Consider the following 24615-nt stretch of genomic DNA (forward strand, 5'->3'; position numbering starts at 1 on the left):
TGGGCCTTCCTGAGTACTTGCTTACTTGAGAGACAGTGGCTCTTGTTTCCATTCCTTAAGCTAAAGCCAGTAAGAAACTGAGCCTACTTTTTCTTGTTTAACTTCTCCAGGCAGTATAGAAAGAAATAAGGGAACCATTTTCCCCCTAATTCTGAGATAGTTATCTATGTGACCCAGTGTGGTAGCAAATTCCTGTTCCAGTCAACGAGGGCCCCATCCTGACATGGTCTTTTGTGAGAGTGCCGGCCATAAAGGATCCACCCTGCCCTTCAGGGCATGGTACTGAAAACCTGACTGGGATGTTGCAGAAATGAAGCAATAACAGATACACATACAGAAAAACTGGGACATGTGAGTTATGATGGAGATGCACCAGCTACTTGCCTGGAACCTCATTGTGTTTATTGCTCACAACATGGGAAGAGTTAGCTACTCTCAGTCAGGGCTCTGTAAGGGGCAGTCTCTGCCTGCTGGAAGAGATGTCCTGAAGGGAGTAGCTGGGGGCCATGCCTTCTGTATGCTCTGTCAACATTCCCACAGGCACCAGAGGAAGACTTTGCCAATCCCCGTGGGTCTGAGGCATTGAGGTCCTTTTTGATAATACACGTTCACTCAGGACTTCATCTACACCTTATAGTCATTCATTCAGGGTTTCCTCCACTGCCCCAGAATATACAGAAGGTGACAGCTGACATTATTGGATTTAAGGTCAGAGTTGAAGGGATCAGTGCCTCTATGAAACTGGGAGTCTTCTGGATTACCTTGCAGCCCACTAAGGACCATAAGGCAGGAGGCAGGCTAGGGAGGAAGATAGGTCATTCCCATCACTCTGGAAGATGCCAGGGACAGGCAAATCAGAAAGGAACCAAATTGTCTGAGTGACAAAAGCTTAGGAAACATCTGGTTTGGGGTTTTTTGTTTTTTGAGACAGGGTTTCTCTGTGTAGCCCTGGTTGTCCTGGAACTTGCTCTGTAGACCAGGCTGACCTCAACTTTAGAGCTTGGCCTACCTCAGCCTCCCGAGTACTGGGATTAAATACGTGTGCCACCCCACCAACCAGTTAACATCATTTTAATACACGTGACATTTAGTCCTCCTGAAGGCCCAGGGAAGCCACCATCCTTGTTGCCATTGTACCCATGAGAGATTATATTACTCACCTAAAGATCCATATTTAGGAAATATGAGGCAGGACTTGGTGCAAAAGGGGGCCTTTGAAGCCCCAGCCTGGTTCTGGACTGGAAGAACATGCCTAGAGTACCCTTGTAGCCCTGGACACTGAAATAAGGCTAGGCACAGCTTGTGGGTATTGTAGTTCAGCCTGATAATTTGCACACTCTGCATAATATACTGGGACCCAGGCTTTCTGGGTTCCCCCGGTGGAGGTAAATATTTTACAGCAGGTTTTCTGTGGGGGCAAAACTAAGCCCTAGCTTATAGCATTTGCCATTTTCCGTGGTGCAAACGCTGCCTCTGTGGCCATTTCAAGGTACCAACTTGATGTCCGTGAGTGAGAAGTTGGGAAGAGGTGCATAGTCAGCTCTAAGGCTTTATATTCTAGCCCTGCACTGACTCAGACCCAGTAACCTTGGCTCAGTCTGAATTATGGGCATGACTCTTGGTTGTGGCCTATTAATTTGAGGGAGGCAGTGGAGAGAGTAAGCCAGATGATCAGAACTGAGGTCAAACTCTGGCCCCTTCATTTCGTTAACTGTGCAGCTGGGCCAGCTAACTTCCTTGCCTCCTATTTCCTTACTGTGAGGTAAGAGTATGATAAAGAGCATCTCCTTTACAGGGTCACAGGACTGTTGGGAGGTTACAGCTAATGGGCACAGTGTCTGGACACATGCCCAATCTGCTAGTTCTTTAAGGACATTAATGACACATTGAGAGCCCTGACTAGAGAACACTTGAACTAGATTGTGACTTGAATTTCCCACAGGGAGGAGAAATCTCTCTAGCCCCTTAAAGCAGAGTTCAGATCATCTGTGGTGGGTATACCTCACCCTGACTGCTTAGGCCACACCGGATCCTGGGGACAGAGATTAGAGCCCACTTAGGCCTTCTGTCACTCTGTCTCCGGGAAGACGAGAGGAACTGTGGGCTTGGGTGCTAGTTGCTCCATGTAGGGCATAAGCCCATTACTCCCACCAACTCTTCAGATCTCAGAGGCAGTTAAGAGAAAAGGCAGCAAGGACCCTGAGTGAAGACTTCCAGGAAGTAGAGGTTGAGTGGAGTGGAGGGTGCAGACTGGCCAGGTGGGCTGCAGAAAGCACTAACTAGCCCTTCATGTTCTTGCTTGGGGTCTCCTGAACTCTTTGGGACATGGGCTTTTGCCAGGCTGCCCTAAAGCTTTGTTCTCCTGCTCCAGTCCCAAATGTCAGTCTTAGGAGCTTGGTGGGGGCAGGATAGATGGGCCACCAGAAGAAGTTCTAGAAGGCATGGGGCTACAGTCTGTTCATAACTGAAGACCAAGGACACTGGTTCGAATCCATGCAACAAGACTCTAGAGATCTTCCCACTCAAACCCTTCCAGAACATGAGGATGCAGAGGTGATGAGAAGTTAGAGCCAACGGTGGAAGATAAAGGGGGTGTGCTCTCCAATGCCTGAGCCAGCGGAACTGGGCTTGGGCCAAAGAACTTCCATGCTTGAAAGAACAGTGCTAACTGACCGGTAGCCGGCTGCAGACCCTGAGTGACAAGCACAGGACTTACCTGAGCCCCTTTTAGAAAATTGTATTAATTTATGTGCCTTCCTCAGGAACTCCAACTAATAGTTTAAGGCAGTCTCTCACTGAACCTGGAGCTCACTGAACTGGCTAACTAGCCCCAGAAACCCTAGTCTTCCACCTTCTCAGTGCTAGTATTACAGTCACCAGGTCCCAGCTCGTGTGTGTGTGTGTGTGTGTGTGTGTGTGTGTGTGTGTGTGTGTGTGTGAAGTCAGCCTGGGCTACATAGATTGATTGCCTCACTCCCCTCCAGTAATAATCACTGCCTGTTTCTCAGGAAGATCCCAGGAGCCCAGCGTTCAAAGTGAGTCCCAGCTCTCCACGGGAAAACGCCGGGGCGTGTGCTTTCTGCTCACAATCCCTGAGTTCAGCTAGCAGGACCCAGGCCATCAAATTGGTCTGTCTGTCTGTCCTCTGCTCAAGCCCTGGGTCTAACTTTGGGCCTACAAAGGTTCTCAGTTTAAGGGAAAGAGCCCAAGCTACAGCTATCTGTAGGCTAAGTAACTAAGTTAACTGTAGGCTTCAGTCTCAGGCCTGCTGGATCAGGATGGAAATAACTAGAAATGCACGGAGTTAAAGCCACGCTCTGTCATCTTATGACCTACTGAAAATCAGGAAAAAACCAACAACAGTGATGAACAAACCCCCCAAACCCTCCAAAACTAAAACGACAAAGAAACCAGGGGCTTGGGAAATGGTTCGGTGGGCATACTTGCTCTTTGAGTGTGAAACCCTGAGTTCAAACCCCAGCACTCAGATTAAAAACAAACAAACAAACAAAAAAACTGGGAATGATGGCACACGCCTGTTATCCTGGCACTGGGGAGACAGGTAGGTGGATCTCTGTGAGTGCCTCTAGGCTAGCCCAGATAAGTAGTAGCTCTGCTAGTTTTCAAGAGTGAAACAAGCCCAGAGGTACAATTTCTGTTAGGCTCTGAAGCCTGGACATTTCCCAGGCCTCGGGTCGTCCCTGCCTAAGGCGGGTACCGGAGGGAGTGCACAAACCTCTCTAAGCCAGAGGGGGTGGGAACCGCCATAGCTTTAAAGGGCGGTTCTCCTGGGAGCTTCGGGACACAGGGCGCAACTGCCCCGGAAGCGCCAGGGGTGCGCATTCTCTCCTCTGGACCAGCGAAGCGGTAGCTGGACCCCTCCCGACTAAAGCACTGGGCCTGGAGACCCTCCTTCCCCTCCTCCCGCGCACCCCCCCCCCCGCGTCGCCCCGGAGATGGCGCTGCACGTGTGGTGACTGCGCCCAAGCCCTGAGGGTCCCATCCCTGCGTCCAGCATCACTCGGGGAAAGCATGGAGCGCCCAAAGCTGGAGCTGATCCGGCAGAGCTGGCGGACGGTGAACCGCAGCCCTCTGGAACATGGCACTGTCCTGTTCTCCAGGTGAGTGCTGCCGGACCCCAGGGTGCGATTCGAGGGGTGACTGACAGCAGTGAACTTGTCACGAGAGGAGCAGAAACGCCCCCTCCACCCCGCGCGCCTCCGGTTTGCAGTGGTGCTCCGGAGAGAGGGGTGTGTGCGCGGCGACAGGTGGTGCCGTCCCATATGCTCTTCCCAGTTAGCGGCTCCCACCTGAACTGATTGGGGGCTTCTGGGGTCCCTTACCCGCACCCACCGACCAGGCAGGTGGATGCAGTGCTCCCTGCTCTACCCTGTGATATCCCAATGGGTAGTGACTGCAGGGTCGCTCACAGCAGCTGGACCAGCAGGAGGGAGATGAGTGACCCGAAGGTCAGCTGGGGTGTGCAGGCACCTAGATAGGTGGGACAGGCTCCCACGCCCCCCCCCCTTGAGTGGAAGGAGGCCTGGCCAGGTGAGCTCACGCCCAGTCACCAGCAAGATGAACCCTTCTGAGGAAAGCACAGGCTTAGAACCAAAGAAGCTCCAGAAGAGGGACGACAGGCATCCACTCTCACCACCCGGAAGAGATGGAGAGGATGGGTGGGCACCCACAGTAGGATGGATGGTTTTCAGCCTCACCTCCAGCTCTGCCAACACCACAAGGCCGCACTCCCTCTCTCATCGCAGATCCCTAGGCCAGTCCAAAACTTCAGAACAAGACTTGCAAGATGAAAAGGGAATAAATTGAGTTACACACACACACACACACACACACACACACACACACACACACACACACACAAGTGACACAAAAACGCAAGCTCTCCCCAGTGAGGCTGACATTTTCTGACTGTGCTAACTGTATGATTTCAAACTCCCTCCCAACACAACTCCCCATCCCATCACCCCGCTACTCTGGTACCCACTATGGCTTTACTGTGTGACTTAGGCAATTTGCTTAGCCTCTCTGAGCTTCTGTTTCTGCCTCTGAACCCACTGCTTAAAAGAATGGGAGATACACAACTCCAGTTAGCTAATAAATAGTGCTCAGTAGTACAAGGATGTGTTCTTCATGACATCATACAGCTAAGTGTCCTCATATCTGAGGGCATAGGGAAGTTTTGATCCAAAAGAGAAATTTCCCCCTAGATTTTGGTTTGAGATTTCTGCTTGTCCCAAGCTCAGCCCCTCAGTTGTCTAGGGAGGGGCTATGGTCTGCCAGGTAATGTGAGAGGTTGGGGACACAGTGTCCTCTGGAGGGTGCCCAGAAAAGGGATGAGTGGATGTTGACTAAGCTGGCAGTGCCTAGTTAGGAATGCACTGCGTCTTTCTTCTGAGCTGCCAGAGTCTGCTCCATTGCTGCTCGCTGCTGATGACACCGCCCCCAACCCGCAGGCTCTTCACCCTGGAACCGAACCTGCTGCCTCTCTTCCAGTACAACGGCCGCCAGTTCTCCAGCCCTGAGGACTGTCTCTCTTCCCCAGAATTCCTGGGCCACATTAGGAAGGTGAGGGATGCAGAGCCATGAGGTCTCAGATCTGCAGAACATTGTCTTGGTAGGGAAGAAGGGAATTGGGATATGAAAAACAGCTTTGGTGCACACACACACACACACACGCACGCACGCACGCACGCACGCACACACGCACGCACACCCCATTCCTGTCTCTCTGGACTGGACCCAGCCTCCTCCCCCATTCTGTCTTCCAGCCAGCTGGCCCCAGCCTGGTACATGGCTCTCAGTCTTGTCCTCTGGCTCCCATGGGTGGTATCAGTGGGTCTTGATCAATTGGAGCCGCCTGCCTATGAGAACTAGGCTGGGCTCATGACCTCCAGCGCACCTCAGTCCGCCCTGTCCTGCGCAGGCAGTATTGTGTTCTGCACGTAGGTGGCAGGTTTTGAAATCCTCAAAACAGAATTTTGGTTGTCGAGCTGCCGCATACCGAGTGCTTACTGTCTACAGACTTCGGCCGCCTGTCACCTCCGCTCAACAACATTCTAAAAGCCTCCTTGGTCGAGAAGTCTGGGCTCTAGGCTGTGGCGGGAAGGCGGTAGGATTGTGTTGGGCCCTCTGTATCCCTCACAGGTGATGCTGGTGATCGATGCTGCCGTGACCAATGTGGAGGACCTGTCTTCTCTGGAGGAGTACCTGGCCGGCTTGGGCAAGAAGCACCGGGCTGTGGGAGTGAGGCTCGGCTCCTTCTCGGTGGGTAGTGGGGTACTTTCTTGCTCCAGAGCTTCAGGCGCCACTCTCTCCCAGCCATCCCCCACCAAAATCCATTGGCCCCCTCCACATCGCCACTTCTTCAGATGGCCGGAAACAGAGGCTTGCTTTAGTGACTTGCCCGCTATGTGACTGACACTGACCGGCCCCTCAGACCTCAGAGTTCTCTTTAATACGGCTTCTTTAAGAAGGCCTGGCGGCCCTTGGCATCAGTTGATTAGATCATCTTTCTACAGGTATCAAACCACCTCCAGAGTCCTCTCTTAAAGCAGTTTCTGAGTCCTTGTGGCTAGACTTAATTCGTTCTCTGGAGTCTGGTTGGAGTCCTCTATGTGCTGAGTCCAGCTTGACTGGGGCTAGGATGTCTAAGGGAACCTGTGAGCTTTTAAACCTCCCTCATGCTAGCTAAATCTCAGCAAAGAAGGACTGCTTGGTACCAGGAAACCAAGCCTCAGTGGGCAAGAGCTTACAAACCCTCTGCTGGCACCACTGCCACTAACGTCCCACTGGCCAGAACCAGTCACAAGGGGTAGTCTTAATTGCCTATCCATCTGGGCATTTTCACAGTGCCTGGTCCTTAGGAGAGATTCAGTAATCCACGTGGGATAAATAAACCTCATTTCAGTTGTTGGATAAGGCACACCGTGTGCAGCTGCCGTGCTGAGAGAGCTTTCGCAGAACCTGGGGTTTTGTTCTCCTTTAAAACTGCTCCGGGCCATCCAGGCCCCGAGTGCTGGTCAGGATGTGAACTCACGCCTACCTGACTGCACAATTTAGGCTTTTTAATCTCACGACCGCCTTGCAGGTGGGGAAATTGCGATCTGCAGGCGCTGGCAGAGGTGGGTCTGAGCGGTTTCCAGGCAATGCACAGGCCCCTCTCATGGGGTGTTTGCAAAGACAAGAGTGAGATGAATGCTTTATCCGCCGTACATCCTCACATCTCGAGGGAAAGGTGGGCGCAGGGTGATGCTCAAGGTTACATTCAGGACCTGCTTGGGAAGCATGAGCCCTGTGTGGAAGAGGAGAAAAGCCCGTGTACCCTTGCTGGCCCGGGCTTCAGCTTTCTGCCCTGTAAACGGAGTGACGCTTTCCCATGACTAAGTACCGCTTGCTTCCGCAGACAGTGGGTGAGTCCCTGCTCTACATGCTGGAGAAGTGCCTGGGTCCTGACTTCACACCGGACACAAAGGCTGCCTGGAGCCAACTCTACGGAGCTGTGGTGCAAGCCATGAGCCGAGGCTGGGATGGGGAGTGAGAGAAGAGCCAGCATCCTCACCTACTTGTCTGTCTGTTGATCTGTCTGTAGTAGCCTCATTCCGTCCCCCAGGGCTTCCCTGTACCTTGGCCTCCATCCCCTTGGCCATCCTAGAGAGGTGATGGGAGAGGACTCTGTCTCAGTTCCTGGTCAGCTGCAGAGAGGTGGGGTTTTCCCTCCAGAGGGGCCCTTGGGCTCCCCTTCTCCCCATAGGTGAACCCCTGCATGCCTGGTTAGCTCTCCCCATGAGACAAAAATAGTTTGGGTAGTAAGGTGACATGGGGGTTCTTCTCAGAGAAGCCTCAGCCACAGTGACAGTAAAGTGACTAGGCTTCTAGAACCTTCTACCTGTCTGCTCAGTCTCTCCGATGCTTTCCTGCCAGGCTGTCCAGGCTGTTTACTTTCCAAAAATGAAGAGAAGGACCAGCTTCAGTGTGGCTGGGGATCTCAGGCAAGAGGAGCAGGGAAGATGGTGTTCTTCAGTGGCAGTGGCCCCAGGTCTCAGCTGTTCAGATGTCCCACACAAAACTTCCTGTGCTCTTGGTTCAGCATTTCTGGTAGAAGCACCCCAGTGTTCTTTCTGGGGTGGTGGGGGGACTAAGCTGGCCAGACAGAACTGAGAGGCTAGTAGGGCAAGGAGGAGTGACCTCATTCCACATGGTCCTGAGTTTCAGGACTCTTCCTGCCACCCTAGTCTAGCAGGGCTGAATCTTGTCTCTCCACCCTCCTCTGCTCACTCAGCTCCCTCCAGCTGTGGGCGCCTAACTGTGTGTTTAACCCTTGAGGTGAACGTGTGCCTGGGCAGAGAAGCAGGGGAGATACAGTGAGAAAGGCCTTTGTTCCCGTCCCTGGTCATCCACACTTTCTTATTCTATGTCACAGTTCTGTAAGCTCACAAGAAATAAACATGTTCTGTGTGCTGACCTTCCATGGCTGGTATTTTGTGAGCCTTGACTTGTGCCACATGAGGCTACAGAGTCCTGGGGCTCAGATCGGGATTGGGGTGCTGGGGTCAGCAGGACCAAGGCCTGAGCATGTGGGAAAGGAAGAGGTCTGGAAGGGAAGGCCAGAGGCAGCAGTGGAGGAGCTGTCGTGCTTCTTGGGCTCAGACTGGCTACGAGGCCACCAAATCCAGTTCTCTTCTCTGGGCACACACTTGAACCAGCTTCCCTTAAACAGATGGGACAGGGGACAGTTCTAACAGTAGCCTGTGTGGATACTGGGAACACTTCCACACATGCTACACCCATCTCCAGGTGTCCACACCCTTGCTCAGTCATTCACCGGTTTAAAGCAGAGTTCACAGTGGCCTTAAAGGCTCTGTGCTGAACACAAGAGTTGTTGCTTAGTGGAGGCATCCCATCCCCAGAACTCAGTTTGGTCCCATCCCCAGTACTCAGTTTGGAAGTGATAGAACCTTCTCTTGTATTTGTGCTTGGGGTGGGGAGTGGTTTGTATTTGAGTGGGACAGTTTTGAATGCTTGCTGCCTAGCTTGTGGGACCTTTAGAAGGTGGGATCTGGTTGGTCAAAGTAGGCACTAAGGGCCCCTCGAAGGCAGATCTCTGGTTCTGGTCCCACCCTTCCTGGTCCACCAAGAACTCTGCCATGTCCTCCTGCTGTGATGGCCTGAGATCCTCTGAAACCATGAGACGGAATGAATGTTTCCTCCTATGTTGTTTCTGTCAAGCACTTTGTCCGAGTAACACAAAGATAAATAAGAGTCACATATGACACACAGCGTGCTTATTCCTCAAGGGAAGTAGCCCATGGGTCTGGGGTCGGGGACCCCATAGGCAAGTGGCTATAAAGACACTTTGGAACCTAATGGAAGAGCACAGTGTGAAAAGTAAGCATTGCATGAGCAGGTGGCTTGGTTCTCCCAGAGGCTCCAGGACTCTAGGAATGGGCCTGCAGCTGACCTGGGAACAGAGAATGTCTTAGGGCAACTGCCCTGTTCTGGGGCTTCTCCTTTTCAGTACAGGTAGGGGGCAACTGGTGCCAGCTGGGTGTGCGTGCTGTCAGCTGGACAGTCTTCTCTGCTCAGCTCCAGTGACAGGGCTTGGGGAACTGCAGTGGGGCTGCAGACATTGATCTAGGTATCCTGCTGGAAATCCTGTCCCCACTGCTGCACAGAAAACATCTTCTCCAGGCCAGCAGACTGCAGTGGTCCAGGGTCTTGTTCCCTCCCAACCTGTCCTCCCCCATGTGACCTAATGACAGTTAGGACTCAGTTATCTATGCCGGCCTAATGATACCCACTCGGGTGACCAGGATGAACTGGCTTAGCAAAAGTCAAACATTCTTCTCTGTTGCAGGATATCTGATCATACTGTGAAACTCCGAGACTGTGTTAATAAAATTAACCTTGGATCAGAGAGTGGAGCCAGTGACTAGCTGGCAGGAATTAGCCTTAGAGAGGATGGAGGAGCCAGGAGTAGGGATAGAAAGATGTGCAGGAAGGTGTAGGAAGAGACTGAGAGAGTCACGGTCTTTTTGTTTCGCGCGACACATGGAGAGATGCTTCTCTTACTGGGTCTCTGGCCAAAGATCAGCTGTTTGCTTCTTGGCCTCTCTGATCTAGCAGGTTTTCACCCCAACATCTGACTCCTGAATCTTTATTGGTAAATAGAACATTAGAGATTTAGTTAAAACCTACATTTGGTGGCCTTGGCCAGGCCTCGGTCTTGACCACTTCCCTGATGCATGTCTGAGCCAGCACACATAGGTGCTTGACCTCAAATACACTACGCTTCCATATCTATGTCCATGAGAGGACTGTTCCTCCCCCTCCCTCTCTAGTTCCTACTCCTTTCCGTTTCTTGGTTAGCAAAATTCTTCAGAAGAGTAGCCTTCTGGCTACTGTGGTCATTTCCAAACTTTATAAGCGAACGGGGACTTAGCACAGCCAGATTTTGTCCCCACTCTCTGCTCTGATTGGTCACCTTCCGCCTTGTCCAGCTCAGGGGTCTTGTCTTAGCCTTTCTCTGGCTGGTCTGCTCAGCAGCACTTAGAGTTGATCTGTCCTTAATGTTTAAACTTCTTATAAAAAGACACTGCCAGCTGCAAAAATCCAGAGAGTCCCGAGGCCACATGGACTCCCACCTCACACCACTTCAAGGCTGGCCCTTCCCTGCTTTCTCTTTGCCAGAGAAATGACTAAGATAGCAGGGCATGGCGCTAGAGCACCCCTGTCTGGATTCCAACTCCCCTAATGTCTCAGAATCATCTGTCTGCATCTGGTCCGTGCTTTGCATTTGGTTAAGTCTTTCAAGTCTTTCCTTCTATACCGGCTCCTCCCTCTCCTTTTTCTTTTCCATTGTCTCCTGGGAGAAACCAGGTCGTCTGTTGATAGTATGACCAGCTTCCTCCACTCGGCTGATGTTTCCTGGTTCACTGTCACAGCTCTGTCGTGACAGCCCTGCAGGCCCCCTCCCTCCTCACTGAGCCCCTCCTCTTCTTCAGGTTCTCATCACAGCCCCTCCCACAGTCTCCCTTGCAGACTCTTCTCTCCTCCGTGTGTTGGCTCAGCCTCTGGGCTTCCTCCTCAACCGTGCTTTCTCTCTTCGCAGTCTTGGCCAGTGCCTTAAACATCATCCTAAATGACCCTAAGGCTTAAAGGTCCCCAGCCTAACTTCTATATCCAGCTAGTCATAACTCGAATGTAGCATGACCCGATGCACCATGTCCCAGGCATCCCCTTCCCAGACTTCTCTGCCTCCTGTATTACTATCACCAAGTTGTTCTGGCTAAGATCTTAGCATTATCCTGGCTTCTGGATCGCTCCCTGACCCACCTCTCTCCACACAAGACTCTCTGGCCCCTGTGACCGCATACTACCCCACTTTTGTTTTCATTCTCTGCCCCATCCTAACTGAGTGGCCATATCCCCTCTCACAGAGTCCCAGTTGGAATTTCTGCTCCCCGCTGGCCATGGTATTCACCTCAGTGTATGAGGGTGTCCTTGGTTATGGAGGCTGGAAGGGGGAAGGAGGAAGAGCTGTTCTATGGGTACAGAGGCCCCTGACTTGAGAGGTGGAAAGTTGCAAAGGTGGCTGGGGGTGACGATTGTACATTATAATGAATATTTAACAGTTGCCTAACTATATACTTAAAAATGATTATGATAGCAGGGGATGGTGGCCCACATGTCATCCTAGAGCTCAGAAGACCGAAGAGTTTATAAAACCCATCTGGGCTATAGAGCCAGACTCGATAAAAAAAAAAAAAAAAAAAAAAAAAAAAAAAAAAAAAAAAAAAAAAAAAAAAAAAAAAGTGTGTATCTTATAATCTGTCTGAAAAAAAAAGAAAGAAAATGAGACAATCATGTAACCCTTCTGTTGGGAATCCCCCGGTAGCTGCCCACACCGCCAGAGGAAAGGCCGGAGTCCTACCAGGCCCTCTGCCATCTCGGAACTTGCCTTGCCCCTCTCCCTGCTTGCTCTGCGTTGGCTGTGCTGCCTCCTTGCTACTCTGTGAGCCTGGCACTGATTCTTCTAGACCCTCTGCTCTCCTGCACCCCTTCCCCGGGAGCTCCTCCTGAATTGCAGAGAGCAGAAACACCCTCCTGTCTTCAGGCATCCCTTTCTCTCATCTTGCTCTGTTCTTTCTTCAGAGCACTTAGCCCTGCCTGGCGTCCCATTATGTAACGGGGTTGTTTATTGTGCTTGGAACCTTCTCTTGCCTAGGAATGGGCAGGCTGTCATGAAAACCACTCTGGGCTATGTTTAGAGAAGAGAGAAGAGGCTATTCCTTAAACAGTTGCTGAAATTGACAAAGTAGAAGGGACTCTGAGGGCCAGGATGTGGCTCTCGGGACCAAATAACAGTCCTATTTACTGTCGAGTTAGATCTGTGGGACAGGATTTGTACCTATCTCTTGTTCTAGCCTGGGCTGATGGGGGTGAGGCCTGAAAGAGTGTGTGGGGCCTGAGGAGGGAGTTGTTCTCCCCTATGCCTGCTAGACTCAGCCGGCGGGGGGGGGGGACGGGGGACCAGGACCAGGTACCACCCCAGAGACTGTGGTCCATCTAGGAGACTCCCATTTGGCACTGGAACAGAGGCTTGGGTGATGACGGAGTGCAGTGTCAAGGTCGAGGGGCTGGCAGATGTTCAGAATCAGTTTCTGCTGGGCAGAGCTGGGAGCTTGTCTTCTTGGAAGCCCGGCTCCCTCAGGTCCCAGGGCCTCCCACAGAGTGACCTAGAAGCCTACAGCTGGGCCAGCGAGGCTATTCCTCAGGACAGACCGAAGTTGCCATCCCAGAGACAGCAGTGGTAGGGTGGCCCAGAGCTTCTTTCTCTATCTGTTCTGACCGAAGGCCTCCAGGGAGAGTTGTGAGAACCTCAGGTCTTCTGCTCCTCCCAGGCTGGTGGTGCCCAGGACGGCACTTGGTTGGGTGCTACATTGCCCTGTGGACACAGTCCAGTGACTGGCATTCTGGGCATCAAGCCTCACTCTTGCCTTCTTCCTAGTCCCACCCCCAGTCAGGTGCACCCACCTTCTAGGCCCCCAGTCCTCCTGGCCTACTAAGTAAGGAGATGCACTCTCCCCCTTTCTGAGCATGCCCCACATTGGGCTACAGAGCATCTGCCTCCAGCTTTCCTTCTGGTCTTTTTGCATTTATCTGAACAATAGCCCCCGAAGGGGTGGTAGAATCAAGGGATGGCCCGTGTCTGCAAGCTGGAGGCTTGTTGCCCTCAAGAGGAGACCCCTGAGAGATGACTGGCACAGTAGGAGTCCACGGGTTCTAGGCCCCTCTCTTGCAACAGCGCAAGCCTGCTAAGCAATGAGCAGACCCTGCCCCTTCTGCCCTTCTCAACACCCCTCTCTCCTGAAGCAGGCTAGTAAGCCATGGAAATCCCTGCTTTGAGGGACGAGCAGACAGGAGGGAGGGAGCCTGGTCTCATTCTCTGACTCATGCTGTAGTGGGCTTTGAACCCATGCCTGTGGGCAGATCAAGAGCTTAAGGTGATGGCTCTGTAAGGGTGGAACAGTGAACCACTAACCCAAGATGGTTATTGTCTGTGCCCACAGGGAGCCCCAGGGATAGAGGCTGTCTCTCCCCAACCTAGCCTGTCTTCCGCCACAGCTGATTCTGCTCTATGCCGCCTGTCAAACTCAATTCTTCCTCTCTTCCTCTGGGGATGAAGGAATAGCCTAGTGTCTGCCACATGGTGAAGAAGACCAGAACTCAGCTCTGCTAGCCCAGAGGCCTGTTATCTGGCGGGGAACTAGCTTCTCCTCCTAGCCACAAGTGCAAGAGCTTTTCTTAGACTGCTTCTTGTCTTGCCCAGGCCTACCTGACTGTACCCCACTCTCCCTGTCTCTGTGGCCTACCTGGAGGTGTTCACCTGAAATCTAGCCTATCTGCTGTCTTGGGTCAGCCGCCCACTTAGAGACTCAACAACACGCAGCCGGGGTTGTTACTGCAGTGGTCTCTGGGGTGGCATTCTCTTGCTGTACAGGGAGGAGGCAGAGTTGCTTTGTGCCTCTGCAACCAACTGGCAATGGTTATCAGACCTTTCCTTCCTCCTATCCCTTCCCCTCTAGGACTGGGGCCAAGGAAGGCCTTGGGGAGAAGAGGCAGCAATGGGCCCAGGGTAACTTAGGTCATGCAGTGAGGTAGGGTGCCCCAGCCTGGTGACTTTGGGGTCATCCCTTAACAGCGCTGGCTCCTTCCAGGTGGAGAAGGCCTTATTGGCCCAGAGGCAGAGGCACAGGCCAGCACTGATTAGGAGGATTTGTTTATTCAAGGCACAATCATACATCAGTAACAAGAAGGTTCAGCATTCTGGCACATTCCTTTAGTGGTAGTGGCCATGGTTAGTCCACAGCTCTCTAGGGCCCCCCAGAGGATGCAATGCTGTTGATAGGCACTTGGCTTCCAGAGGCAGCTTGGGGACAGGCAGGCAGGACGCTCCAAGCCCCGTCAGGGTCCCCTCTGAGGGGCTGTGTCATCTGGGTCTCCTAGGAGGCATCTCTCTCTCCAGAAGGGATCAGGAAGGACTGAGGGTGGGGCCTAGGGTGGGATGATGGTCAATGGACTGGGACAGCAGGTGCTGAGGAGGGCCCGGAAGTGGTCTGCATGTGTAAGGTAAGGAGCCTGGCTCTGGTGACCTTGCAAAGTCAAGGTCCAGCCAGTGGAGAGCTCCTGGAAGAACAGAGTGGAATCTACTCCTTGTCCAACACTTGTATCAGAACCAGGCAGCATTTGACCCAAATTCAGAGGATGGAGCCCTTCAGCCATATGCCCTATGGTCTATAGGACCCCTTGTCCCTGAAGCATCCATGGGTTGCAGCGGGTAGGAGTGAGGGCCAGCAGCAGCAGACAGGGCTGCAGGGATCTGGGGCAGGCGCCGGCAAGCAGAGCCCAGAGAAAAGGCCTTTAGTTTCAGCCTGAGCTGTAACCAATCTTGGTTTTGGCTGCGCTCCAAATCACTACATACCAAATACACACCATGGGGTCTGCCCAATCAACCCACTCTTTGGGCAGAGCTGGATATTGGCCCTAACCACTCTATGAAAACGTTTTTTCCCTGGTGGTGAAATCCCAGGGGTGAGGGCCTTGGGGCACTGGCGTGTACAAGGGCCTGGCTGTATGTAACTCCCCCCCCCCCTTATTCCAAGCTTGACAAGGAATGGAGGTAGCCTCTCCCAGCTGACTCAAGCTCTCAGCAAAGATCACCCTGCTAATGTTGGGGCCATGTTCTGGAGTGTGACAGTACTTGCCCCTTGAGCGACCATTTCTGCCCTGGAGTGAGGCTTGGAACTGTGGGGCTGGGTGGTGACAGACAGGGCCAAGTGATCTGTGTTCAGGGCAGCCATATGCCTGGGTGGAGACACTGAGGTGGAATGAGACTGCACAGCAAAGAGGGACCCAGATATCTGGGGAGGAGCTTCACAGGCTCAAGGACTGCAGACCCCTTGGTTCAGGCGGTTCAGGCTTCACGGCAGTACTGACAATGGCCTGTCCTAAGAGGCAGAAGTGCTGAGTCGCCAGCATTGCAGAGGCTCGCTCCTCCAATTGGAGGCAGACCCGGGAAAACAACCTGCCCACCAGAAGGGTCTGCTTCACAGGGATGTACCCATCACTACTACTTCACCTGACTCTGGCAGGACTGTGACATCTTAACCAGTACCATTCTTAAGGTCAGGCAGGGCTGCCTGAGAGAAGAAGGGTCTTTCTGAGGGGCGGCAGGGGCTGAGCTGTCACCAACCTTGGCCATGCTGGGACACAGCCCTCAAATCCACGGGGCAGAGGATGTTCTTGGTGGCCACCTCTAGGTTTGGGGGATCTTCTCATTTATCCTTGGGGCTTAGAGAAGTATGTCTGATTTCCATGGCCCGGTTTTGGAAAGAAAGATCCTGGTTCCTGAACTCTACGCCCCACTCCACACACACACACACACACACACACACACACACACACACACACACACCCTTAAATCAACCAGCAAGGATCAGCCATGGTTTCCTTCACCACATGCATGTAGGTCTCCTTTAATGAGCTTGAGTCACTGTCCCAGTAACTACCCTTGTAAGCAGATAGCAGGGCAGAGAAACAGGGAAGGCCCCCTGTCTCTTCCCAGGGTTGTCCCGGTTGCTCCTTGCTCAGGGGGTGAGGCACAGTTTCCAGATACTCTGCAGGGAAACCTGTGATGAGATGGCCACCTGGGCCTCATCCACAAGACCCAGTACACGTACCTCTGCCTGCTCAGACAGCAGTGGAGTGACCATCCTTGATGGGCAGCGGGAGTGGGGGTGCTGAAGCCCCTAGAAGGCCTTCAGTGGGCATCTCCATACCTCTTCCCTTATGCATACTTGCATCCCCTGGACTCCAGCAGGAAACACAGTATCCAGTCTCTTGTGTCCTGGACTTCAGCTACCACTCCCAGAAACATGGCGTATGCTTCCTCCACCCCATCCCAGAGTTCTCAGGAGTCCCAGCATCCCGCCCTTTCCAGCTGGTCGGCAGGCCCGGCTCGTCACATGGCCACAGAATAGTAGCCGTCTCCATCAGGAGCTTCTCAAAGTCTATGGAAGGGAGCTCCTTCCTGTCTCCCCCCACCAGGCTCTCCCCTGGCCCTCTGACTTGAGTCCTAATCAGTGGCTCTGGCCCTCCAGTTCCAGCCCTTCCTGGAACCGAGCTGAGTCCAGCTCCCTCGCAAAGGCCCTCAGACCGCTCTCTTCTTCTCCCTCTTCTGGTTGGCTGTTCATGGTGCCATAGGTGTGCCGGGCTGGGGAGGAGGCGGGGGTCAGGTTCAACTCCGGCTCCTGTAGCACGGTGGCCACGTACAGCTGCTCGGGACAGAGAGGGGAAGATGAGGCAAGGTCATATTGGGAGCAAGGTCTAGAGTATACCCTCTCTCCTCAAACCCACCCCATCCCCTCTGCCCTTCCACGCCCTGGGCCCTCTCTGCACCACTACCCACAGTCTTGGTTTCCTCTGCCTTACTTCTTGTCATTCAGTGAGCTCCTAGGGACGAAGCCTGCTCACTACCTTGGAGTTGCAGGGGTTAGTTCAGGCAGGCTTCCTAACACCTCATCTACATCCCTTCCCACTCAGGCTGAATCTTGGGAGAGATGCCTCCGGTCCCCCTGGAGAGACCTTCATTTGTCAGCTCGTGAGCTTTGCTGCATTGTATGCACATATTCGAAACTGAGAGTGTTGGCTGCCTCCTGTCACGCTGACAGCTGGTGTCAGGAATGTGGGGAAGGGGGCAGATTAGAGGAGACACAGGAAGTGTCGGGGAAAGGGCAACCTGTCAACGCTTGCAGTGGTTTTCAGTCTCCTCCCTACTTTGAAAGTAGGTAATTACAGGAGAGAAAGAACCCTTCCATCCTCCAGCATAAACACCCAGCTCCAGTTGATGAGGGGACGATCCTGTGAAACAACTAGACACATACATATCGTCAACGCACACACCACAGACATTCTGACCATGAAAAAGGAAATGGTAGCTGAACAGTTAGAAAACCTGCCGTCACACCCAGTAGTCTGTCTCCTCAGCACTAACAGAATGAAGGGGATGTTGCAGGTCTCCAAGGTGAAGGGACTTCTAGGATTACACTCTAGCCTCTGCATTAGGCGTGAGCCTTCCAAGCCTCCTGCTTTCAGGGAGTGGGGAAGGGAGGGGAACCTGCTGGAAGATATCAGGAAGATGGGTCGGAGAAATCCAGAAGGTCGGGCATTCTGCTGGAGTGGCTTGATCTTCTCAAGTCCCAATCTAGCATAGCTACTCAACTGGTTCTGGGTTTGAGCCAGTTGTTTAAAAAGATGGGCAGTAAGAGCTATTTGAGTATGTGGGTAGTAAGAGCTATTTGAGTATGTGGGTAGTAAGAGCTATTTGAGTATGGGTAGGCAAAGAGGTTAAAGTGCATCTATGTGACAACATACTGACAGTTACAAAGGTTATAAAATTGCATGTACAGTACTTAGCAGAAACCCATATAGACATATAGAATTCCACATGTACATAGAAGCATAAGGTACTTGGAAGAGATGCATGCATCCATAGTTAGCTAAAGAATGTACACCAATATCTCAGTGACCATCCCTGGGTAGCGGGAATGGGAACTTTTATTTCCTTATTCTTGCTTCTCTGTTTTTCATTCCCACCGTTGCCTACCATGTTCTTATACCACTGTCGTAAACGTATAGGGTTTGTAAGAGCTTAAGCCAGGCACGGCACCTCGCGCCTGGGTAGGCCCTGCTACTCTGGAAGCTGAAGCGGGAGAATCACTTGTGCCTGAAGGTCGAGACCAGGCGGCCCACATGGAAACCCTGTCTCAAAAAATAAATACATGCATGCATAAATAGTAAGTTCTATCATTATGTTTTTTTTTTTAAATAGCACAGATTTTATAGTTATCTGGACTTGGTTTAAACTCTGTCTGGCCACATTCTTGCTCAGCACACTGGAGTCTAAATTAGTGGATCTTGTGGGGTGGGACTGACCTAACATACATTAGGCCATGTGATCAATCTCCCACCCAGCAAAATGGTAATGATTAATTAAGTTTGGGGGATTAAAATCCCTGACCATGGGAGTTTATTAATTCAGAGAGAAAAGAACAAGCTTCTAGCTCTTTAGATTTCCCCTGCTAACAGCAAGAGAGCTCCTATTGGTCAGAGAAAGTCGTCTTTGGTTGGTTCTTGGTCTCTTCATTGCCTCCCCTCAAGAGACAGTTTGTCATTGGCTGGAAGGTCTGTTTTTGATTTTTTTTTTCCTTTCAAGTTAGGCCAACCAGGGTTCTGACACATCTTGTACATGGCCATGTGGGTCTGCCTATGTTGATGAACTTTGACCCAACTCTGACACCACTGGAAAAAAAAGGCCTCTGGGCTTTGTGGGCCCCGCCCACAGGCATGTTCTGGATATCCACGATGAACACTGTCTTCTGTTTTCCTCACAGGCTCCAGATCACCTCTTCTGGCTTTTGCCCAGGCTCTTTCTCTTCCTCCAACGCTCTTCCCACACCCTGCTTCACCTGGCAACCTTTCCTCCCATTCCTCCAGTTACATGACATGGTCTCTTCTCCGGGAAGCTTCTCCCAAGTGCCCCCACTGCTGGCACCCTTCTGCAGTGCTTGTTGGAGACACCTAACACGTATGAAGGACCCTATGCCCAGCATCATACATGCACAGATGATTGCATAAACACATGCGGTAGGGATGAGGGCGAGGATTCCTGCCGTCCAGGCAAGCCAAAGGGCACGGGCACCTCTGCCCAATCCACTGGTCACAGACTCTGGGTCCAGCCTCGGCTCTTGGCAGGCTGGCGGACTCATCAGTCGGGTGCTGCCCCTGCCTTACCATTCACTGGGTCCGTCAATAGCTCCCTGCAGCTCTGTCTGCACCGCTTTGGCCAACGCCTGTGCCCTGGAGGCAGCCTTGGGTCCTGAGGCTGAGCCCCAGCATGCCCTTGCATCTACGCGGTTGAGAATTCTGAGATCTGGGCCTCCCTGATCGAGTACGTCATCTCTGGCTCTCTCCTCTCTGGGTGACTTCTACTGACTGACGAGCTAGAGCTGGATCTTCTCACCCCACTCTTCAGCCAGGGCCACGGAAGCATTTGGACCTGGGCCAAGTCCTGCTGCGTCAGAAGAGGGAGCCCAGGGGTCCCGGCTCCTCCCCAGTACCCAGGGGTAGGCACTAAATACTGGTGCTCCCCCATGTCGTTGGAGTGAGCCACCCTTGCAAGGCCCCACCCTCCTGCCTTGTCCCCAGGGTGGAGGCAGAAACTCACAAGGGAGGTGGGTGTGGAGGTTGTGCTGCTTGGCTCGACATCAAACACAGTCTCTGCTTCTTCCTCGGGCTGCAGAGGAGAAGGGTGATACATCACAGAATGGGGGTTGACCTCGCCCCCTCCCGCCCTCTATCCACACCTGGGCCTCTGACTTGCTACCTTGCCCCTCAACCTTTTCTTTGTTTTTGGTTATTCGAGACAGGGTTTCTCCATGCAGCCCTGGCTGTTCTGGAACTCACTCTGTAGACCAGGCTGACCTCTGCCTCCCCAGCACTGAGATTAAAGGCATGCGCCACCACCTCCAAGTCCCAGACAACTCTTTTTCTCTCTAGGACTCCAGACCAGCAGCAGGGCAGAAGCTCAGGAGAAACAGGGAAATGATTGAGATGCCAAGAATCCCTTCTGGAATATTCTGTTCCCAAAACCATAAAGGGAAAAATAATCATAGTTGGAGTGGGTTTTCTGCTCTGATTATTCATTGTCTAGGGGTTCTCAATTAACTGTACCCAGGTTCCCTACCACCCTCCTTCTCCAGGGCGGCACAGGTGCAAACGGATCTGGTGACATCATAGTATTAGGGCGTGTGTGTGTGTGTGTGTGTGTGTGTGTGTGTGTGCACGCGCTAGAGAAAATGCATTATGGCCCCTACTCTAGCCTGGTACTCCAGCCAGCAGTAGCGGTGGGCGCTTGTGCTATGACTGACTGAGTCCCAAAAACAACTAGAGCAAGAAGAAATGCTTCCAGAAGGCTCCCTCTGCTGGGAGCTGTGCTTCAAATCAGTTTCTGTTCTTTCTATACGTTGTTCAGAAAATTTTTCAGTATTATAAACAACCAGAAACCTTGGTCTAAGGGAAAGCCCCACTCCTCTGGTCCTATTGTATTCTGGGTGCCTCGGCCAGGGTATCTCAGAGCTATGTCCTCAGGACCAGAAGAATCAGTGGTCTGAAAGGCAAACTGGCAGCTTACCTCATACTCACGGACAACCCGGAGCTTCCCCAGGAAGATCCCAGAGAAAGCAATCATCACAGAGATGATGAGGGACGACAAGGAGAAGAAGGTGATGGTGTGGAGGGTACCTGCCAAGGAGAAGGTGGTCATGGAGCTTAGCGCTGGAACAGGGGTGAAGCGGGGCCACAGAACTGCTTCGCAGATGCCTGGGGCCACCTGCTCCAGAACCTCCATGGGAGCACTGGGCTAGGGGCAGAGGACCCCCCCCCCACACACACACAGTGCTCTCTCCAAGAACAGGATCAGGGAGCGTGCTGCGATAAGGTCATCCCTCTGCTCTATTTGGCCAATTTATTTTTTATTTTTTTTTAATATTTATTTATTTACTTTGTATACAATATTCTGTCTGTGTGTATGCCTGCAGGCCAGAAGAGGGCACCAGACCCCATTACAGATGGTTGTGAGCCACCATGTGGTTGCTGGGATTTGAACTCAGGACCTTTGGAAGAGCAGGCAATGCTCCTAACCTCTGAGCCATCTCTCCAGCCCCTATTTGGCCAATTTAGAATGTGGTTTATTGTGGATCCCGTGGAAAACAGAACTTGGATGGACTCAAATTACCCACACCAGTGTCCATTAATCAAGTCCACCTTGATCTACCCATTTTCATGGCTCCTCCAAAGTGCCTTTGAGTTACCCATTCTGCCACTGGCCCCAGTCTCTGATCCTTGTCCCTGCAGATCCAGGGCTAACCAGCGTCCAAACACCATTTACTTATTTCATGAGTGAATATTTGATCTCCTTCATGGCCCATAACAGATTTTTAACAAGGTCAGTATGGAAAGCCAATTCTCCAGTCTCGGTGACTGCCCAATGAAGCGGACTGGGGCATGGCTCTGCAAAAGCAGAAACCGGTAAACCGCCTCAACCACCAGCCACAGAAGGCTAACACAAGCTGTTGTTCTGAATGTAGCTGGCGAAAGGCTATGCTTGAACAGGCTCTTAATACATGAAGCCATTCGGAATGTGACATGTGGGTAAAAACTTAAGATTGCAAGTTGCAATGTGGATGGTCGCAATTTTATAAATAACAGTAAATTAACACACACACCCTCATTTTGCTCCCTCCCCTGAGCAAATGCCTAGCTAGAGTCTGGGAACAAGAAAAACCAGACTCTAGAGGGCATTATGGGTATGAGATTTTAGTCTTTAGTCTTTGTACCTTTTTCTTCTGTTTTTGATATTTAGAAAAAGGCATTAAAGGGGAAAAAACATGCCTTCCATTAGGCAGGGGCAAACTGCACAGGACAGGGAATGGATGTTAACAAACACATGTGCCCTGTGAATGTAATCCAGGTTGTCATTCTGACAGAGAATAATAATAATAATAATAAAAACACCACAGTAAATTGTCACGGGATGAAAGGTCAGTGGAATTGGGAGCCTAATGACACGGGTGACCCAGATGGGAGGATGCTGAGGAGCTCCCAGTCTGTAGTGCCTGGGAATGTTTGTGAAGGTGCCTCTGGACTCCCCAAGGCTGGAGAAGCATTTTTGTGTAGCCAAAGGGTGAGGAAAGGCTAGCTGTCACTGCAGAATCTGAGCCCCTCCTCGGGTTCTGGCCCATGAAAGTAGTTGTCTTCAGGCTCCCAGAGGAAGTACCGTGGGAATGGAGTACCGAAAGCTGCTATTCTATCTTCTGTCAATCCACACGTAAAAGGAAGGAGTGTGACATTTCTTATTTGAAGTCAAATCCACATCATTTGGACTTTGCTTCTGTCTCCAAGTTCTGCCAAGATTAATGCATGCACCATGGCCCAGAGCAGCCACTGGACTTGGCCAAGTCCAACGAGCAATGTTCTGTTCACCCTAAACTCTCTTCCTCTACCAGAGATGGTCTCAGGGGACTCAAACGGCCAAGGTCAGGCAGAGGTGGGACCCTAGAGCAGGCTGCTCACCCACCTACTCGCAGGATGGAGAAGAAGAGCATCCAGAAGAGCCCCAAAAGCGGCGCGAAGATGGCCTGGTAGACAGCGGCCATGTGGATCTGCTCGTTCAGTTTGGTCGGCGCGTAGGAGTAGTACATGTTGTAGCGGTCTGTGACATGCTTCATGCACAGATACAGCAGCCCTGGGGACCAGAAGACAGAGACACATTCACTGACTATTCTAAATAACAGGGCAGATCTGTGCTGTCCTCAGATATCCATGAATCTGAAAGGCCAGTCTCAGGGCTGTCTGGGCAGCAAGAGTCAAGGGTGGGCGGTGGGAGACCTACAGGGCTGACTTCTGTGGCCTCTAGAGCTGGTTCTGCCAGCCCACTGAGGCCCTTCAGTCATGCATGCATGCAACCAACATCCCTTGTTAGCAGCTATCCAATCAGGTCTGTGCCCTAGCCCTGGCCCTGCCACCTCCCTGCCACAGGCTATCCCAGATCTCCTCATGCTCTGGGAGGCAGCCTGATGCTGTGGAGCTTGGTTCCTCCTCCCGTTTCAGAGTGTGGAGCCCTGGGGGTACCTTGTCGATGACTCACCAAAAGGGACAATTATAGGGCAAGTGATGCTATACGCCATCACCACGCTGAAGACATTCAGCATCCACGCATATTCTCGCCCAAACTGGAAATCCATGGCCTGGTTCTAAGGCAGAAGGCAGGGGTCACCCTGAGGTTGCCCAGATCCCTTGTCTTGGATGCTTCTGGGACTCCTCTAGGGAGCTGACTGGCAGCTCATTCCTAGGGGCAACATTTCTTCCCTCGTTGGAGTCCAAGAAATAGCTACCCCTGGTCACAGGCCTTTCATCGTGGATCCCAGGGCTCCTAGCAAGACCCCTTCTTTTCCCTCCCAGGAGAAGCTGAGGATGGTGCTCAGAGAAGAGCTGGCCCTCACCTTTCTGATGTGGACTCTCTCTGGCTCTGATCTGGAAAAGAAGAGGCGGGTACAATACGTGCAGAGTGACCCCAAGCGCATCAGCTCCATGCCTGTGCCGAGCAGAGCAGCCGTGATCACGTAGTTGACAAAGAATGCACCATTGTCTGGGAGGAACACACACCTGGGTAGCAGGGAAGGTGGGAGGCGATGGGAGGGTGGGATAAGGGACGAGATGTTGGGGAGGAAAAGAGAGAAACAGCAGAGAAAGTGGAAGACACAGAGAAGAATAAAGATCCATAAACAGCCACTCTGAATAGCGATACTTCTTATCAATAACAGGCCACACAGATGATGGCAGTCTGTAAGGTGGCGTGCCCCAGAGGGGGGTAGGCATTTCCTTCTGTGCAGGGGCAGTTCTCATGCACACACTTGATTGGGAACACCTAGACACCAGGAACCCAAAGCCATAAAGGGAGAAATGATCATAGTTGGAGTAGGGTTTCTGCTCCCACTGTTCGTTGTCTAGGGATTCTCAATCAACTGTACCCAGGTTCCCTACCACCCTCCTTCTCTACGGTGGCACAGGTGCAGACGATCTGGTGACATCACAGTATTCGAGCAGCCTTCTGAGCAAACGTATGGATGGACTACATAAAGTAAATTTAGAATGGACCTGTTAGGTATTTGATCGCCTAACAGACTCTGGATTCTGAAGCTATATGACCTTGGAGGAGGAAAGATGACATCTTTTAAAATTTTTTCAAGATAGGTTTTCTCTGTGTTAACATCACTGGTATCCTGGAACAAGCTTTGTATACCAGACTGGCCTCGAACTCACAGACATCCATTTGCCTCTGCCTCCTGAGTGCCGGGATTAAAGGTGTGCACCACCATGCCTGGCTTAAATTATTTTTAAAGATTTGTTTTTATTATTTTTAATTATGTGTCTGTGTATGGTTACATGCATGAGTGCAGGTGCTCACAGATGCCAGAG

At 52.0% G+C, this 24615-nt stretch overlaps 2 protein-coding genes across 5 annotated transcripts in view; one reads left to right on the forward strand and one right to left on the reverse strand.

Moving 5' to 3' along the window:
- The first annotated feature begins 888 nt into the window (after positions 1-888).
- On the forward strand, positions 889-8486 carry Ngb (neuroglobin). 2 transcript variants are annotated; one of them, XM_087911604.1, is made up of 4 exons: positions 889-4121; positions 5475-5586; positions 6166-6285; positions 7428-8486. In XM_087911604.1, exons 1-4 carry the CDS (start codon positions 4033-4035, stop codon positions 7533-7535), a joined length of 429 nt encoding a protein of 142 aa, XP_087767730.1. In that variant the 5' UTR covers positions 889-4032; the 3' UTR covers positions 7536-8486. The 2 variants fall into 2 exon arrangements, with proteins under 2 accessions (XP_087767730.1, XP_087767729.1); XM_087911603.1 differs by having other exon boundaries at positions 923-4121; positions 7424-8486.
- Positions 8487-16025: 7539 nt separating this feature from the next.
- Tmem63c (transmembrane protein 63C) overlaps positions 16026-24615 on the reverse strand; it is a 74203-nt gene continuing 65613 nt past the window's right edge. For all 3 annotated transcript variants that reach the window (XM_087911606.1, XM_087911607.1, XM_087911605.1), the window contains 6 exons: positions 23640-23802; positions 23285-23390; positions 22715-22882; positions 20771-20880; positions 19805-19873; positions 16026-16853 (listed from right to left, as the gene is read on the reverse strand). In XM_087911606.1, the coding sequence (XP_087767732.1) occupies positions 16659-16853; positions 19805-19873; positions 20771-20880; positions 22715-22882; positions 23285-23390; positions 23640-23802 (811 nt within the window). In that variant the 3' untranslated portion in view covers positions 16026-16658. The remainder of the gene's footprint in view (positions 16854-19804; positions 19874-20770; positions 20881-22714; positions 22883-23284; positions 23391-23639; positions 23803-24615) is intronic.

This window comes from Myodes glareolus, chromosome 11, assembly GCF_982192425.1.
Source record: "Myodes glareolus chromosome 11, mMyoGla1.1, whole genome shotgun sequence".
NCBI classification, from domain to species: Eukaryota; Metazoa; Chordata; class Mammalia; order Rodentia; family Cricetidae; genus Myodes; species Myodes glareolus.